The sequence below is a fragment of the Rhinatrema bivittatum genome, chromosome 9, assembly GCF_901001135.1.
Source record: "Rhinatrema bivittatum chromosome 9, aRhiBiv1.1, whole genome shotgun sequence".
NCBI lineage: Eukaryota > Metazoa > Chordata > Amphibia > Gymnophiona > Rhinatrematidae > Rhinatrema > Rhinatrema bivittatum.
Genome location: NC_042623.1, coordinates 161,683,642 through 161,699,272, shown reverse-complemented (window position 1 = coordinate 161,699,272; position 15,631 = coordinate 161,683,642). Strand labels below are relative to the sequence as shown.

Below are 15,631 nucleotides of genomic sequence, written 5' to 3'. Positions count from 1 at the left end.
CCCAAAATATTAATGGAATTTGGGGAAGTTCTGGCAGCTCCGTTGCTGACATTTTCAATGCTTCTTTAGAGTTAAGTGCAGTTCCAAAGGACTGGAGAAAGGCAGAGGTAGTTCTTCATAAATGTCTGAAAACTTTGGGTTGAGTTAGTCTGACCTCAGTGATGAGTAAATTAATGGATTTGTTACTATATATTTATTTAATGGGTTTTATATACCGTCATTCGGAAAAATCAAAATAACGCCATCATAACGGTTTACAAAATAAGGTTACAGAGATAAGCATACTAAGAGAGAGGATAGCACAGCTTTTAGGATACAATGGATTACAGGATCCAAGGCAGCATGGTTTTTACCAGAGGTGGGCCTTGTCAGATTAATCAATTTCTTTGACTGGGTGACCAGCAAGTAGGATCAGAAAAAGCATAAAATGTAGTGTAATTTAATTTCAGCAAGGTATTTGACAGAGTTCCACATACGTAACTAATAAACAAAGAGCCCTAAAATGTCTTGTGTTAGAAACTGATTGAGCCCAAGGAGACAAAGAGTAATGGTAAATGAAGCTTATTCCAAGGAAAAGACGATTACCGGGAACTGGTCCACAATACAGTTCTGTTAACAATATTGTAAGCGATACTGCAGAAAGGTTATCTGAAAAATGTTTGCTGTTCTGTGAATAGAGACCAAAATTTACAAGAGGGTAGACACCCTGGAAGGTTTGGATAATATGAGAAGGAATCTAGTGAAACTTGAACAGAGTTTCACAGTTAAGACTTTTGCTAAAACAATGCAGGATCATGGAAACCACATAGTTGATGCAGAGGGCATCAACCACATAGTTGATGCAGAGGACAACTACTAAAATAATCAATGGTTATCATAAGGCATATGGGAACAAAGTTCTAAACGGTTCCATGTAAAGCTCCGCTCTCTGTTGAGCAGTTCTTCATTTTATGTAAACCGGAGTGATTTGTAGTCCCTACAAGAACTTCGGTATATAAAAATTAAAAATAAATAAATAAATAAAATAAATAAACATGTATATCCTGAAGAAAAGGAGGGAAAGAAGAGAGGATAGAGACATTTAAATATCTCCAACAAATAAATGCACAGGAGGCAGATCTCTTTCAAAAGACTACTTCCTTTCATGGGATGAGGGTGAAAGGAGGTAGACTTGAGAGTAATATTTCTTTACAGAAAGATAGTGGATACATGAAATAGCCTCCCTGGGGAGGTAATGGAGAGAAGAACAGTAAGGGAATACTTGAATGCATGGGAGAAGAATAGAGGATCTTGGAGGAAGAGAAAGGGACTATAAAAGCTGAGATGATGTAAAAGAGCTATATGATTTTTATATGCCATATCTTCTAAGTTTCCATAGGTTCAACCAGGACATGGCACAGAACTCAATACTTTGGTCTCCAGGAACTTATGCCAATGGCCCAGAGCTAGCTCCAGAAGCCAACTGGAATACCAAATTCTAAGAAGGTTACACCCCTGGCAAGGCAAACCTTTAACTGGTCCACAATAAAAACTTGTGATTTGAAGGTCTAAATCCCTTAACTCACAACTAAAAGAAGACCTGCTTGAGTTCCAGAAAGGCACAAAATGTCAGCTGTGAGTTTATCATCACACAATCTGTCTCACAAAATGGAGGGGGATCCACATGGAACTAAATGTACTGCTAACATGCTCCAAAACAAACTGCTAGCTCCATGAGGTTTCAATCTCAGCAGAGACCAAATATCACAATCATGCCACAGCTGGTAGGCATTTGGAGTTCTTAATTTCTTTGAAAAGGTAATAGTGAAGCAACTTCTACCAGAGCTTTTTCTGCCATGCCTTCAAACAAGATCAAAGATTTCAGAATGATGTGGCAAAGAGACAGATACTAAGAAGAAAGTCAAGCTAAATCCTGGTTTGCCTTGGCTGATCTATTATACTTTCCAAGGACCCAAATAGTTGGAATGTGTAATAAAATACAATGCAATACCTAAAGCTTATTATTAAATAAGACTCAATTGGCTAAACAGTCCATTTTGACATTTTAGTATCACCTTAATTTGTTTGTATGAACACTATTATAAAAATTATTAAAAAAAAAAAAAATCAAAATGGTCCACTACATATTATTGGTTCACTAAGGTCTGACAAATCTTGCTTAATACCAACAGAATTATTTTTGGATTCTGTGCGATATTTGTGTTGAGTACTTTATTGATTCCCATTCAGTTGGACTTGGGCTCTCTCTGCTCAGTTATTAAATAAAAGCAGGGACCCTGCTCACAAGTTCTACATATATCCAAATACTGATAAAAACAGAGTATTGCTGTACTGGTCCCCTCTCAGCCAGTACCGAAGAAACAGATTAACAGACAGTGACGTCACACTAAGTTGCAATTTATTGGAGAAATTACTTACCTGATAATTTCGTTTTCCTTAGTGTAGACAGATGGACTCAGGACAAATGGGTATAGTGTACTCCTGATAGCAGTTGGAGACGGATCAGATTTCAATCTGACGTCAGCCCTAGTACATATACCCCTGAAGGAAGTGCAGCTCTTGTGTATTCTCCTCGAAAAGCAATTGTGGATATATGTATGACTGAATAATTTGAATAACTTGATTAACTTTATAACTTGGTTAACTTGATTAATTTGAACTGGTTGAATTGGTTATAGCTGGAGACCGCCAGTGCCCTCAACAGAGAAACGTCGACACCCGGTAGGTGGATAAGTGCAAGGTGATGCATATAGGTGCAAGGTGATGCATATAGGGAAAAATAACCCATGCTATAATTACACAATGTTGTGTTCCATATTAGGTGCTACAACCCAAGAAAGAGATCTAGGCGTCATAGTGGATAACACACTGAAATCGTCGGTTCAGTGTGCTGCAGCAGTCAAAAAAGCAAACAGAATGCTGGGAATTATTAGAAAGTGAATGGTGAATAAAACGGAAAATGTCATAATGCCTCTGTATCGCTCCATGGTGAGACTGCACCTTGAATACTGTGTACAATTCTGGTCGCCGCATCTCAAAAAAGATATAATTGCGATTGAGAAGGTACAGAGAAGGGCTACCAAAATGATAAGGGGAATGGAACAGCTCCCCTATGAGGAAAGACTAAAGAGGTTAGGACTTTTCAGCTTGGAGAAGAGATGGCTGAGGGGGGATATGATAGAGATGTTTAAAATTATGAGATGTCTAGAACGGGTAGATGTGAATCGGTTATTTACTCTTTTGGATAGTAGAAAGACTAGGGGGCACTCCATGAAGTTAGCATGGGGCACATTTAAAACTAATCGGAGAAAGTTCTTTTTTACTCAACGCACAATTAAACTCTGGAATTTGTTGCCAGAGGATGTGGTTAGTGCAGTTAGTATAGTGGTGTTTAAAAAAGGATTGGATAAGTTCTTGGAGGAGACGTCCATCACCTGCTATTAAGTTCACTTAGAGAATAGCCACTGCCATTAGCAATGGTAACATGGAATAGACAGTTTTTGGGTACTTGCCACTTCCAACAGTGGCCTGGATTGGCCACTGTTGGAAACAGGATGCTCGGCTTGATGGACCCTTGGTCTGACCCAGTATGGCATTTTCTTATGTTCTTATGATGTAGTTGGAGGAAAGCATGGCTTACCCGTGAATCACTCGCTCTCGGGGATGTCACTCGACAATTTCACAAGTAACGGCAGCCGTGGGTGGGATGCTGAGTCCATCTGTCTTCACTAAGGAAAACGAAATTATCAGGTAAGTAATTTCTCCATTTCCTAGCGTGTAGCAGATGAACTCAGGACCAATGGGATGTATAAACTCTACTCCTGAATCGGGTGGGAGGCTGCCCGTGGCCCACTTAGTACTGCCCTGGCAAATGCTGTGTCCTCTCGAGCCTGAACATCCAGGCGGTAAAACCTGGAGAAGGTGTGGATGGAGGACCAAGTCGCCGCCCGACAGATCTCGGCGGGTGACAGTATCTTGTTTCCTCCCAGGACATTGCCTGGGTTCTAGTGGAATGGGCCTTGACTTGTAAAGGCTGTGGCTTGCCTGCTTCTACATAGGCCGCCTTGATGACTTCTTTGATCCAGCGGGCTATGGTTGCTCGCGAGGCCGCTTCCCCTTGCTTCTTCCCGCTGTGAAGGACGAATAGATGGTCCGTCTTTCGTACGGATTCCGACCTTTCCAGGTATCGGACTAGGAGTCTGCCGACACTGAGGTGGCGTAGATTGCGAGACTCTTCCAAATTCTTATGCTCATCTGGCGATGGTGGCGAGATGGTTTGGTTGAGATGGAAGTGAGAAACCACTTTGGGGAGGAAGGACGGGACTGTGCGTAACTGGATGGTTCCCGGGGTGAGTCTGAGGAACGGTTCCCGGCAGGACAGTGCTTGCAGCTCGGAGATACGACGGGCCGAACAGACTGCCACCAGGAAGGCTTTTTTCAATGTTAATAGTCGGAGAGACAGGCCGCAAAGAGGTCTGAAGGAGGCTCCTGCTAAGAAATCTAGGAACAGGTTGAGGTTCCATAGAGGCACCGGTCACTTTAGGGGTGGTCAGATGTGCTTGACTCCTTTCAGGAAGCGGGACACATCCGGGTGAAAGGCTAAGCTGCCGCTCTCGCTCTTGGTTCCGTAGCATGACAATGAGGCCACCTGTACCTTGATGGAGTTGAGAGGCAATCCCTTCTGTAATACGTTCTGCAGTAATTCCAAAATCGCAGGAATTTTGACTGAGCGTGGAACGATGTCATGGTCTTCACACCAGACTTCGAATACTCTCCAAATCCTTATGTATGTTAGGGATGTGGAAAACTTGCGTGTTCGGAGCAGGGTGTCAATTACTGCCCCCGAATACCCGCTCTTCCTTAGGCGAGTCCTCTCAATAGCCAGACTGTAAGAGAATAGAGCTGGATCCTCATGGAGGATCGGTCCTTGTTGGAGCAGGTCTCTGTGTGGAGGTAGCGGGAGGGGGCTCCCTGTCAGCAGCCTTCACATGTCTGCGTACCACAGTCTTCTTGGCCAGTCCGGGCCACTAGAAGTAATGGTCCCCTGTGGTGTTCTATCTTGTGGATGATTGCGCTCAATAGGGGCCATGGTGGCAAGGCATATAACAGAGTTTCCTGTGGCCAGTCTGTACCAGGGTATCGATTCCCTGGGACTGGGGTTCCCGCTTGTGGCTGAAGAAGCTGGGCACTGGATCGGTTTGCCAGGAGGTCCATGGTTGGTGTTCCCCAACGGTTTAATATCAATTGGAATGCTGTGGTCGACAGCCTCCATTCTCCTGGGTCTAGACTTTCTCTGCTGAGGTAATCCGCAGAGATGTTGTCTTTCCCCGCGATGTGGACGGCCGAGATCTCTTGAAGGTTCGCTTCCGCCCATAACATTAGGGGGTCTATTTCCAGAGACACCTGTTGGCTTCTGGTTCCTCCCTGATGGTTGATGTAGGCCACTGTTGTGGCATTGTCTGACTGATTTGTCTCGGAGTCTGTGACCGAACCGTAGGCAGGCTAGTCTGACTGCCCTGGCTTCTAGGCGATTGATGTTCCATCCTGACTCTTCTTTGTTCCATTGCCCCTGGGTGGTTAGCTCTTGGCAGTGTGCTCCCCATCCTCGTAGGCTGGCATCCATGGTGAGCAGGATCCAGGTTGGTGAGAATAGTCTCACTCCCTGCCTCAGATGGCCTTCTTGTAGCCACCATCATAGTTGGGTCCAAACTTTGTCCGGGAGCTGAAGACATACAGTGTAGTTCTGGGACAGCAGATTCCATCGTGATAGTAGTGAGCGCTAGTAGGGTGTCTCATGTGAGCTCTTGCCCATGGCACTACTTCCAGTGTGGATGCCATGAGGCCCAGGACTTGGAGATAGTCCCATGCCGTGGGGCGAAGCTCACTCAACAGGGTTCGCAACTGGGTCATCAGTTTTGATCTCCTTGTCGGTGTCAGGATGACCTTGTCTTGTTTGGTGTCGAACCAGATTCCCAAGTACTCTAGAGATTGGGAGGGCTGCAGACAGCTCTTGTTTGTGTTGACCACCCACCCGAGGTTCTCCAGTAGAGTTTTGACTCTGTTGGTCACCTGATGGCTTTCCTCTGGGGATTTCACCCTGATCAGCCAATCGTCTAGATAAGGGTGTACAAGGATTCCTTCCTTCCTCAGTGTTGCTGCCACTACCACCATGATTCTTGGTGAACGTCCTGGGTGCTATGGCTAACCCAAATGGTAGTACCCGGAACCGGTAGTGGTGGTCCAGGATCGTGAAGCGTAGAAAACGCTGATGCTCTTGATGGATCGGAATGTGTAGGTAGGCTTCCAACAGATCCAGGGATGAAAGGAACTCTCCTTGTTGTATCGCCCTTATTACCGAGTGTAGGGTTTCCATGTGGAAGCGAGCAATCTTCAAGTGACAGTTGACCGTCTTGAGGTCCAGGATGGGAACGATAAAATAGATGGAATAATGTCCAGTATTTATTTGTTGTGCGGGCACCAGTGTTATAGCCTCTAAGGCTTGCAATCTGGTCAGTGTAGCTTCCACTGCCATCTTCTTGGAAGGGTCGTGGCAGGGAGATTCCACAAACTTGTCCGGAGGGAAGTGGTGGAAATCCAGTAATACCCCTCTTGAATGATAGCTAGGACCAACTTGTCCGAATTTATCTCAACCCATCTTTGGTAGAATAGGGCAAGTCTGCCCCCTATGGCTTCTTCCTTTGGACGGGTCGGCTGATTTTCATTGCAGAGTGCGGCTGGGGCCTGGGCCCGAGCTGGCTCCCCCTTTTGTTGTGCTTGTTCCGAAAGGACTGGCTCCAGACTGCGGGGGCGAGCCGCTTGATATGTGCTTCTGTATGGGTTGAAGCGCTGTGATCCTCTGCCCCTGGAGGTTCGGGGGAAGGGTCACTGGTTTCTCTTATTCCTGTCCTCCGGTAGCCGCGGCAGTGGGGATTCGCCTCATTTGTTGGCTAGTTTCTCTAGTGTGCTTCCAAACAGGAGGATTCCCTTGAAAGGCATCCTTGTAAGTCTCGTTTTGGAGGATGCGTCGGCCGACCAGTTTCGGAGCCAGATTTGTCTGCTGGCTGCCACGGCTGATGACACTCCTCTAGCTGCGGTGCGCACCAGATCAGTAGCGGCATCCGTGAGGAGTGATACTGCTGGTTCCAGGGCTTCCCCAGGAGTGTTGTTCCTGGTCTGTGATAAGCAGGCGCATATCACCATGGCACAGTAGGCCGCGATCTGTAGAGACATAGCAGAGACGTCAAAAGACTGTTTGAGGATGGATTCCAGACATCTGTCTTGAGCATCCTTGAGTGCTGCTCCTCCTCCCTCCACTGGGATAGTAGTGCGCTTCGAAACCGCGCAGACCATGGCATCCACTTTCGGACATGCCAAGAGATCTTTGGCAGCTGGGTCCAGAGGGTACATGGCTGCCAGAGAACACCCCCTTTGAACGTAGTCTCCGGGGCATCCCATTCCAGGTCAATTAGCTGCTGAATGGCTTGTAATAGTGGGAAATGACGGGAGGTCTGACTGAGTCCCTCTAGTATGGGATTCATCTTAGGTTCCCCCGAGGCACTTGTGCCTGGGATAGCAAGCTCTTTCAAGCTGTGTGTGACCAGGTCTGGAAGCTTGTCTTTGGTGAAGAATCACCTCATGGTTCGGTGGGGCTCTGTCCCCGGAGTTCCCCTTCCTCCAGGGGTTCTGATTCCTCATTTGAGTTCTCCGTGTCCCTGAAGGTGGGGCTTCTGGGCGGTGGAATCACTTCCCTGGGCATAGAGGGTCCCGGGATGTTGAGGTCCTCTGGTGGGGGTTGTGGCTGTATTATCGGAGGCCCTGGTTGTATGTGGATGAAGGTATGCAGGCCTTTGAAGAATTCCACCCAGGAGATAGATGCTGGGTCTAAATTAAGAGACGCTGTGTTCCTGGGGAGCCCCGTTTGAGGGAGGGTCCCGCTGGGAGACGTTAGGTCCGGCGTACTGTTCGAGAACTGGAACCCGGCACCGGCTGGGGAGGGCCATGGGCTGGATCCCCCAGGGCCTCCTCGCACTGTATACAAAGAGCCGTGGCCCTCCTCGTGCTGTGCAGCTCTAATGTGGCATGCTGGGCAAAGGCCCTGAGCTTCTTTTCCAGTGGTGCCATGGCTTGTGCGCGTAAAATACAGTTATGTGCTCCGGTGCGTCGAAGTAGTGCGAGTAGGATTGGTACACGCTCAGGGAGATGTGCGCACACATCGAAGTTATGCACCCGGCACAGTAAGCGCGTGGCTTGTGCGCATAGTACTTGGGCGCACGACGTTGTGCGCACAAGGTATTTGTGCGCACAGCTCGCCTCTGCGTGCATGGATCGGGACAGCGGACAGATCAAAATGGTGACGGCACCACACAGACAATATGGCGACCACCTCAGAGGGTCTCCATGTGGGAGGACCCTAGGATCTGACCGAGGTCTAGCCCTGCTGGGGCAGTTCAACCCGGTGGCACTGGTCCCGGCTGGCGACCTGTGCGACTCCTTCAGCTTCGGAGACCAGAGACTTTTAAATAGATTTCTACCTTACCTTGTCTCAGCACTTCCCGGTCTCGTTCCGGGCGGTCTCCGGCTGCGGGGGGGAGAGGGAAAATACCTTCACCGCCGCGCTCGAAGTTGCACCCGCTGCCTCTCAGCCTCACCCGGTCAGGGGCTAGGTCCCCACCGAGGGTCGAACACTGGTCCAAGGCTTACCTCCAAGGGATCGCGGAAATCACCTTGGGAATTCTCAACTGGGGAAGGGACCCAATGGGTGTCACCGCAGGAGAGCAGGGCTTGTCTTTAGAGGTAAGATTTCTTCTTGTTTTGGTTTTCTTTGCTAAATTACTCTAACGCTGTGCTAGCGTGCATAGAGTCCCGAACTGCTATGGAGATGGAAAATACTGAAGAGCTGCACTTCCTGCAGGAGTATATGTACTAGGGCTGATGTCAGATTGAAATCTGATCCATCTCCAACTGCTAACAGGAGTACACTATACCCATTGGTCCTGAGTCCATCTGCTACACGCTAGGAAACAAAATATAAGCCAAGAGAGATCTCGCCTCCATATTCATCAATAGTTATGATCTTGAATTTTCAGTTGAATAGAAAAGAACCAATTTCACAATGCTGAAAAATAGTATACAAAATGCTCATGGAGGAATATCAATTACCGATAGTCAATAACGTAGCAAGTCAAACATACAGCATGATACAATTTTAAATCATTTTATAGAAATGGTTTCTTCTCCCCTGGAAAAAAAAATGGGAATTTTGGCACACAGTTAAGAAAGAGAATTCTAAGCGAGCACAGAAAGTTCACTGCTTACATCATTATAATATCCGGAATCAGGCTGGATGGCATGCATATCTTGCTGGTCTCGCTGCCAAACACGATTCTGGAAGAAATATATTTCAGTTAGTCTGAAGTTTCTCTCAGGAGATCTGACATACATACTGAATCTTTGGTATTACAGAATTTACAATAACTGAATGAAAAGGTGAAAGATCTAAAACTTTCATAGTCCAATAGCAGGCAAAAAATATGTATGGGTCCTATTGAGTATATATGTAAAAACACTAGCATTTTCTCTTATTAAAAGGCAATGTGGGTTTGCTGCAGTGGAAAAAAAAAAGTATTTTAAAGGCCCATATTGCTGACATAGAGAGAGGTTTGATTCAAGTCAGTTCACCATAAATGACTAAAAATAAAGCAGAAGCCATGAATTATTGAACTGATTGTAATTAAAATATATTTCATTTATATACACATTTAAGAACATTTCAAAATTTGAAAAGCACTACTAAATTTGGATGTGGCCATCTGTCTGTCACAGATGTGATCCAGATGATGGTGCAGCGACAAAGGCCCAAAAGCAGCACACAAGTACAACAGAATGATATAAGTTGCTTACCTTTAACAGGGATTCTCAGAGGTTACCATGCTAAATGGCCACACATAACAGGCATCCTCTCCCAGGAAATTCTGGAAAAGCCTGGAAAGGCTTCTCCAGGCATGCATGGGACTTTCTCAAAGCCCCCTCAGATCCATAATATAGCTTAGAAGAATAAAAAGGGGAGGAGAGAGTATCCACGAGACTGTTTATCCTACAATCCTCAGAAAACATTTTTCTCCAAGAACAGGCAGGATGAACAGTCACACACTTGGGATTTCCTAGCTAAGGGTTACCAATGATATATGGGCAGTCTAATATGGAGACTAATGCTAAGACTATTGCTCACTCAGCTCCCAGAATCCTTCATTGTCTGTAGCCTGCTTGCAACTAAAACCTTTAACTGACCTCAGATGCAAGACTTTGGAAGACATCTGGAATACATTTAGGCTCTGCAAAGCCTATGCTCAAAGGTCATGAGATTACAGATAGCAAATGGCTAAGGCCATATTCCAGACCACATTCTTGGATTATCTGTAATCAACTGAGAGGCTCAACTGATATCAGAGTTTCTCCCTGCCCCTGGAGATGAAATGATCGAGGACAAAGGACACTCAGAAAAAGCAGAACACGTCTGTCAAAAGCAAGGCTAAGAAACAGAGGGGCCTCAATGTGGGTGGGGAGTGTTTTCAGGTTAAAGTAGTTTATTTCACTGTCATATTGCGTAAGTGATTATCACCATTGGCTCACGGGCATTCTCTTTATGGTTTAAACCTATATAATACAGCTCTTACAAGATACTGGGAGAGACAGGCGTTAATGCCCTACCTGTGTTGAAGGTCTGGCTGTCTGTGTCTCCCAAGGATATACAATAATAAATTTATATTTGCTCCAACTAAATTCTGTATAGTATCCTTGTGTGTCCTGTAGCAGAGAAGTGTCTTACCAAAGTCAGATAATATATACACCTTCAACAACAAAACAAAAAAAAGGGGGGGGGGGGGCACAAGACCATCACCACGCAGGAAACATATGTAGAGAAACCCCCTTTTCTATTTTGTTTTTGAAGGGGAGATAGGGTACTTTTAGGAAGACAACACAAACAAAAATGGGTCCTGGGGAAAGGGAGTTGGACTGTACCTTTGAAGAAGCCTGGGAGAACAAACTTGGGGGCAACTTGCTCAATTACTGTTCAATATATTTATAAATGATCTGGAAAGAAATACGACGAGTGAGATAATCAAATTTGCAGATGACACAAAATTGTTCAGAGTAGTTAAATCACAAGCAGATTGTGATAAATTGCAGGAAGACCTTGTGAGACTGGAAAATTGGGCATCCAAATGGCAGATGAAATTTAATGTGGATAAGTGCAAGGTGATGCATATAGGGAAAAATAACCCATGCTATAATTACACGATGTTGGGTTCCATATTAGGTGCTACAACCCAAGAAAGAGATCTAGGTGTCATAGTGGATAACACATTGAAATCGTCGGTTCAGTGTGCTGCGGCAGTCAAAAAAGCAAACAGAATGTTGGGAATTATTAGAAAAGGAATGATGAATAAAACGGAAAATGTCATAATGCCTCTGTATCGCTCCATGGTGAGACCGCACCTTGAATACTGTGTACAATTCTGGTCGCCGCATCTCAAAAAAGATATAATTGCGATGGAGAAGGTACAGAGAAGGGCTACCAAAATGATAAGGGGAATGGAACAACTCCCCTATGAGGAAAGACTAAAGAGGTTAGGACTTTTCAGCTTGGAGAAGAGACGACTGAGGGGGGATATGATAGAGGTGTTTAAAATCATGAGAGGTCTAGAACGGGTAGATGTGAATCGGTTATTTACTCTTTCGGATAGTAGAAAGACTAGGGGACACTCCATGAAGTTAGCATGGGGCACATTTAAAACTAATCGGAGAAAGTTCTTTTTTACTCAACGCACAATTAAACTCTGGAATTTGTTGCCAGAGAATGTGGTTCGTGCAGTTAGTATAGCTGTGTTTAAAAAAGGATTGGATAAGTTCTTGGAGGAGAAGTCCATTACCTGCTATTAAGTTCACTTAGAGAATAGCCACTGCCATTAGCAATGGTAACATGGAATAGACTTAGTTTTTGGGTACTTGCCAGGTTCTTATGGCCTGGATTGGCCACTGTTGGAAACAGGATGCTGGGCTTGATGGACCCTTGGTCTGACCCAGTATGGCATTTTCTTATGTTCTTATGGGTGGGATTGTGTCTCTGCTTTACCTTGCTGTCTATGGAAAATATCTATTATAGATAAATCTATGCTTTCTCTGTGGACAAGCAGGAAAATCTTCCATACAAGTACGGATTCTCGAGCTGAGGGCTGCATGTATTTTATTTCAGCAAAGAACATGCAAACTGTGTTATACTGCTGAGTCAGAGGGAGAGTTGAAGGGATTAAATAAGCTTTTGAGAACTACTTAGCTGAAACTATCATCTTGGCGTGAAGAATTCTCTAGGCAGTAATTATTTATTTATTTATTTTAAAATGTTTATATACCGCTTTTACAATTCGGAGGAATTAATCAAAACGGTTCACAGCCAAACATACATAATAAGTAAACTTAACAAATAAAAACAAATTAAAACTAACAATTAAAATAATGACACAAACATTCAAGACCTGCGGCTTTTAAACAATAAAATTACAGGCGGCGTGAATGAAAAGAATTCTTATGGGTGTTGTATGAATTGAAAGAGATACTGCTGTTGTAATAGATGAATGAATGTTTATGTTATGAATTAGGAGATAAAGAGTATGCTTTCTGAAATAGATAAGTTTTAAGTGATTTTTTGAACTGTTGAGTAGAAGAAGTAAGACGAAGATGATCTGGGAGTGAATTCCATAAAACAGGACCTGCTACTGAAAATGCTCTTTTTCTGGTTAATTCAAATTTTGCCAATTTGACGGTGGGAACATCTAATAAATTTTTTGAAAAAGATCTAAGATGTCTGGAGGGTTTATATATACGGAGATTTGTGCATAGCCAAGTAGAAGAGGTGTTATAGATAAGAGAGTGAATGATTGATAATACTTTGAATTGAATTCGATACTTAATCGGTAACCAATGAAGAGAAAGTAAGACTGGTGTAATATGAGTTCTACGTGAGGTACCTACAAGCAACCGAGCGGCAGAATTCTGAATCAATTGTAAAGGGTATAAAGCAGAGTCAGATAATCCTAAGAATAAGGCATTACAATAATACATACCCGAAAAAATTAGGGACTGTAAAACTGTACGGTAATCGTTGAAAAAAAGAAGAGGTCGAATTCTTTTCAATAAATGCAATTTATAGAAAGATTTTTTTGTGATGTTAGAAATATGATTAGCCATAGAAAGGTTGGAGTTAATTGTAATACCTAGACTAACAGAAGAAGTACTGACAGGGATTAGAATATCTTTGAAGCTTAAATGAGGAGGGCCTATGGTAGATTCTGAAATAGATGAAAGATGTGTAATCATGGTTTTTGAAGGGTTCAATTTGTGACGGTGTGGACAAACAACTAAGAAGCAGCGTTGCAGTTATCTTCTATGTAAGCCGAGCGAAGATTAACTAAGGAAGCTATCACCCTGATCCAATGGGCTTTTATCTTATTCTCAAGTTATCCTGACAGAGCACAGCAGTAAGAAATGCAATCTGAAATCCATGTGGACAGTGCTTGGAAATGAATACCCCTGTTTGATTGGGTTTAAGGAGATAAACAATTGTGAAGACTGAGAGACTATTCTTTCCAAATAAACTAAAGTTCTTCTGCAGACCAAAATATGAAGAGCCTTTTCATCCTCATTTGGGTGTGGTCTTGGAAAAATATGCAGGCAACATAATGGATGGATTTGGAGGGAATCTGCAAGAACACTTTTGGAAGAAACAGAATGAGTTTTTGAAACTACTGTTGTAAAACTGAGAATAAGAAGCGTAAGAGACCAATGCTTGTAATTCGCTTATTCTGCAGGCAGAAGTTACTGCTATTAAAAACAAAACCTTCCAAGAATGGAATTTTAATATTGCTAGAGGCTCAAATCACGATTTCATGAGCCGAGAAAGAACTATATTTTGATTCTGAGGAGCAGGGAACCTTTAACTAGAGGTTTAAGATAGTTCAGGCTTTTCATGCCTCTGGCAACTGTAGGTTGCTGCAAAATGGGAATTTATTTTGAACTGTTATAATATGCTGCTCTAGCAGCAAGATGAAGTATGACTAAGCTACTTTTCAAAAGCGACTGTCGAAGAATATTGAAGAGGAATAGGACAGTTAAAGAGATCTTGATTTATTTGAGAATATCAGATCAAGAATCTTTTCCACTTAAAGTTGTAAAATCTTCTAGTAGCGCATTTTCCTGATGCTAGAACAATTTTCCTCGCTTCATCAGGTGACTACACAGAAGAGATTAATTGACCAACATTCATGCAGTCAGTGCTAAAGGTGGGATGAAAAAGATTCTTATTGCATTAACTGATCATGGCTGGGAATATATTTAATCTTATTGGCTTCTGAACCCATAAAAACTAAATTTGTTGAGGCCAAAAAGGGGCTATCAAAATCATTAGACCTTTGTTACCACTTCTACTGCTGTCCAGATAGATGTTCTGATCCAGTGAGGAACCAGTTCAAATATGTTTGCAGATCAACTCTCTCAGGAAACATTTGGCGGAACTCAGAGAGGAAGTGGTGAGACTGAGAAGCATCTGGGAGAATTAGGACTACACTGATGAAACACTTACAAAGGCATCCAAAATGGAGAAAGGAATGTGAAACTGGACCATGAGATGACAGCTGGACCCATTTTAGTTGGTTAGTGGCTTTCTTTTTCTCATTTCTATTGTAGGTCTAGTTTAGTACCTTAATTTTTATCCTACTTTTCTCTCTTCTGCTTAACTTATAACATGGCTGGTTCAGCTATTCCTATCTGGGTAAATAGCCTAAATTTTTACCTCAGCCACAGTCTTTTCAGCTTAGATGCCTTCAATTTATTCCTATTCAAAGTGTTCCGCATAAGTCCTCTGGTTCAGCAACTAGTTTACCCATTATTCTTAAAATGCCCGCAGTAATGAATTGATATCAGCAGTTAATTTTACCTTATGACTTAGATATTCTTTTTGTTACCAAAACCTAGCTTCAAGATGACAATACGGCCTGCCCAACAGGCCTGTCCATCTGTCTTTTCTTTTCTGCTCATGAATCGTACCTCAAAAAAAAGGTTGTGGTCTGACGATTATTTTTCACCAATCACTCCAGTTAAGAGTACTTCCTATATTGTCTACTTCATTCACTGAAGGGATTTTTCACCAATTTAACAAAATTTAACTGCTTACTTTTTACTCTCTTCCTGTCTCCAATTCCAGTTTAATGGAGCTAATTGACACCATTAATGATTGTTTCTTGAATAGTTATCTAATAGTTTTAGGTAATTTTGAAACTACATGCTGATGAATCTAAGACCACTGGAATCAAAATTTTTTGCTTCTATGTCTGATCTCTCACTAACTCTGCAGAAGGTTCCTGTGTGTTTTAATTTTCTTGTCACTGTGAATTCTAATTTTGGTGAGTATTTATTGAAATGCTATGACTGTTTCTATGTACATCACCCAGGATATGGGCGATTAATAAATTCAAATAAAAGATTAAAAAAAGATGATGAACTCAGTAGGTTGATCAACCAACTCACAGAGCGGGTCACTATTATTTATTACTTTCTTCAGAGCTTATCAAAGTTCCTA

General features: G+C 43.2%; 1 protein-coding gene across 5 annotated transcripts in view; it reads right to left on the bottom strand.

Moving 5' to 3' along the window:
• Nucleotides 1-15,631, bottom strand: part of WDR33 (WD repeat domain 33) — a 414,563-nt gene that overhangs the window by 282,764 nt on the left and 116,168 nt on the right. For all 5 annotated transcript variants that reach the window (XM_029615296.1, XM_029615295.1, XM_029615298.1 and 2 more), the window contains exon 3: nucleotides 9,316-9,384. In XM_029615296.1, coding sequence (XP_029471156.1) covers nucleotides 9,316-9,384 — 69 coding nt within the window. The remainder of the gene's footprint in view (nucleotides 1-9,315; nucleotides 9,385-15,631) is intronic.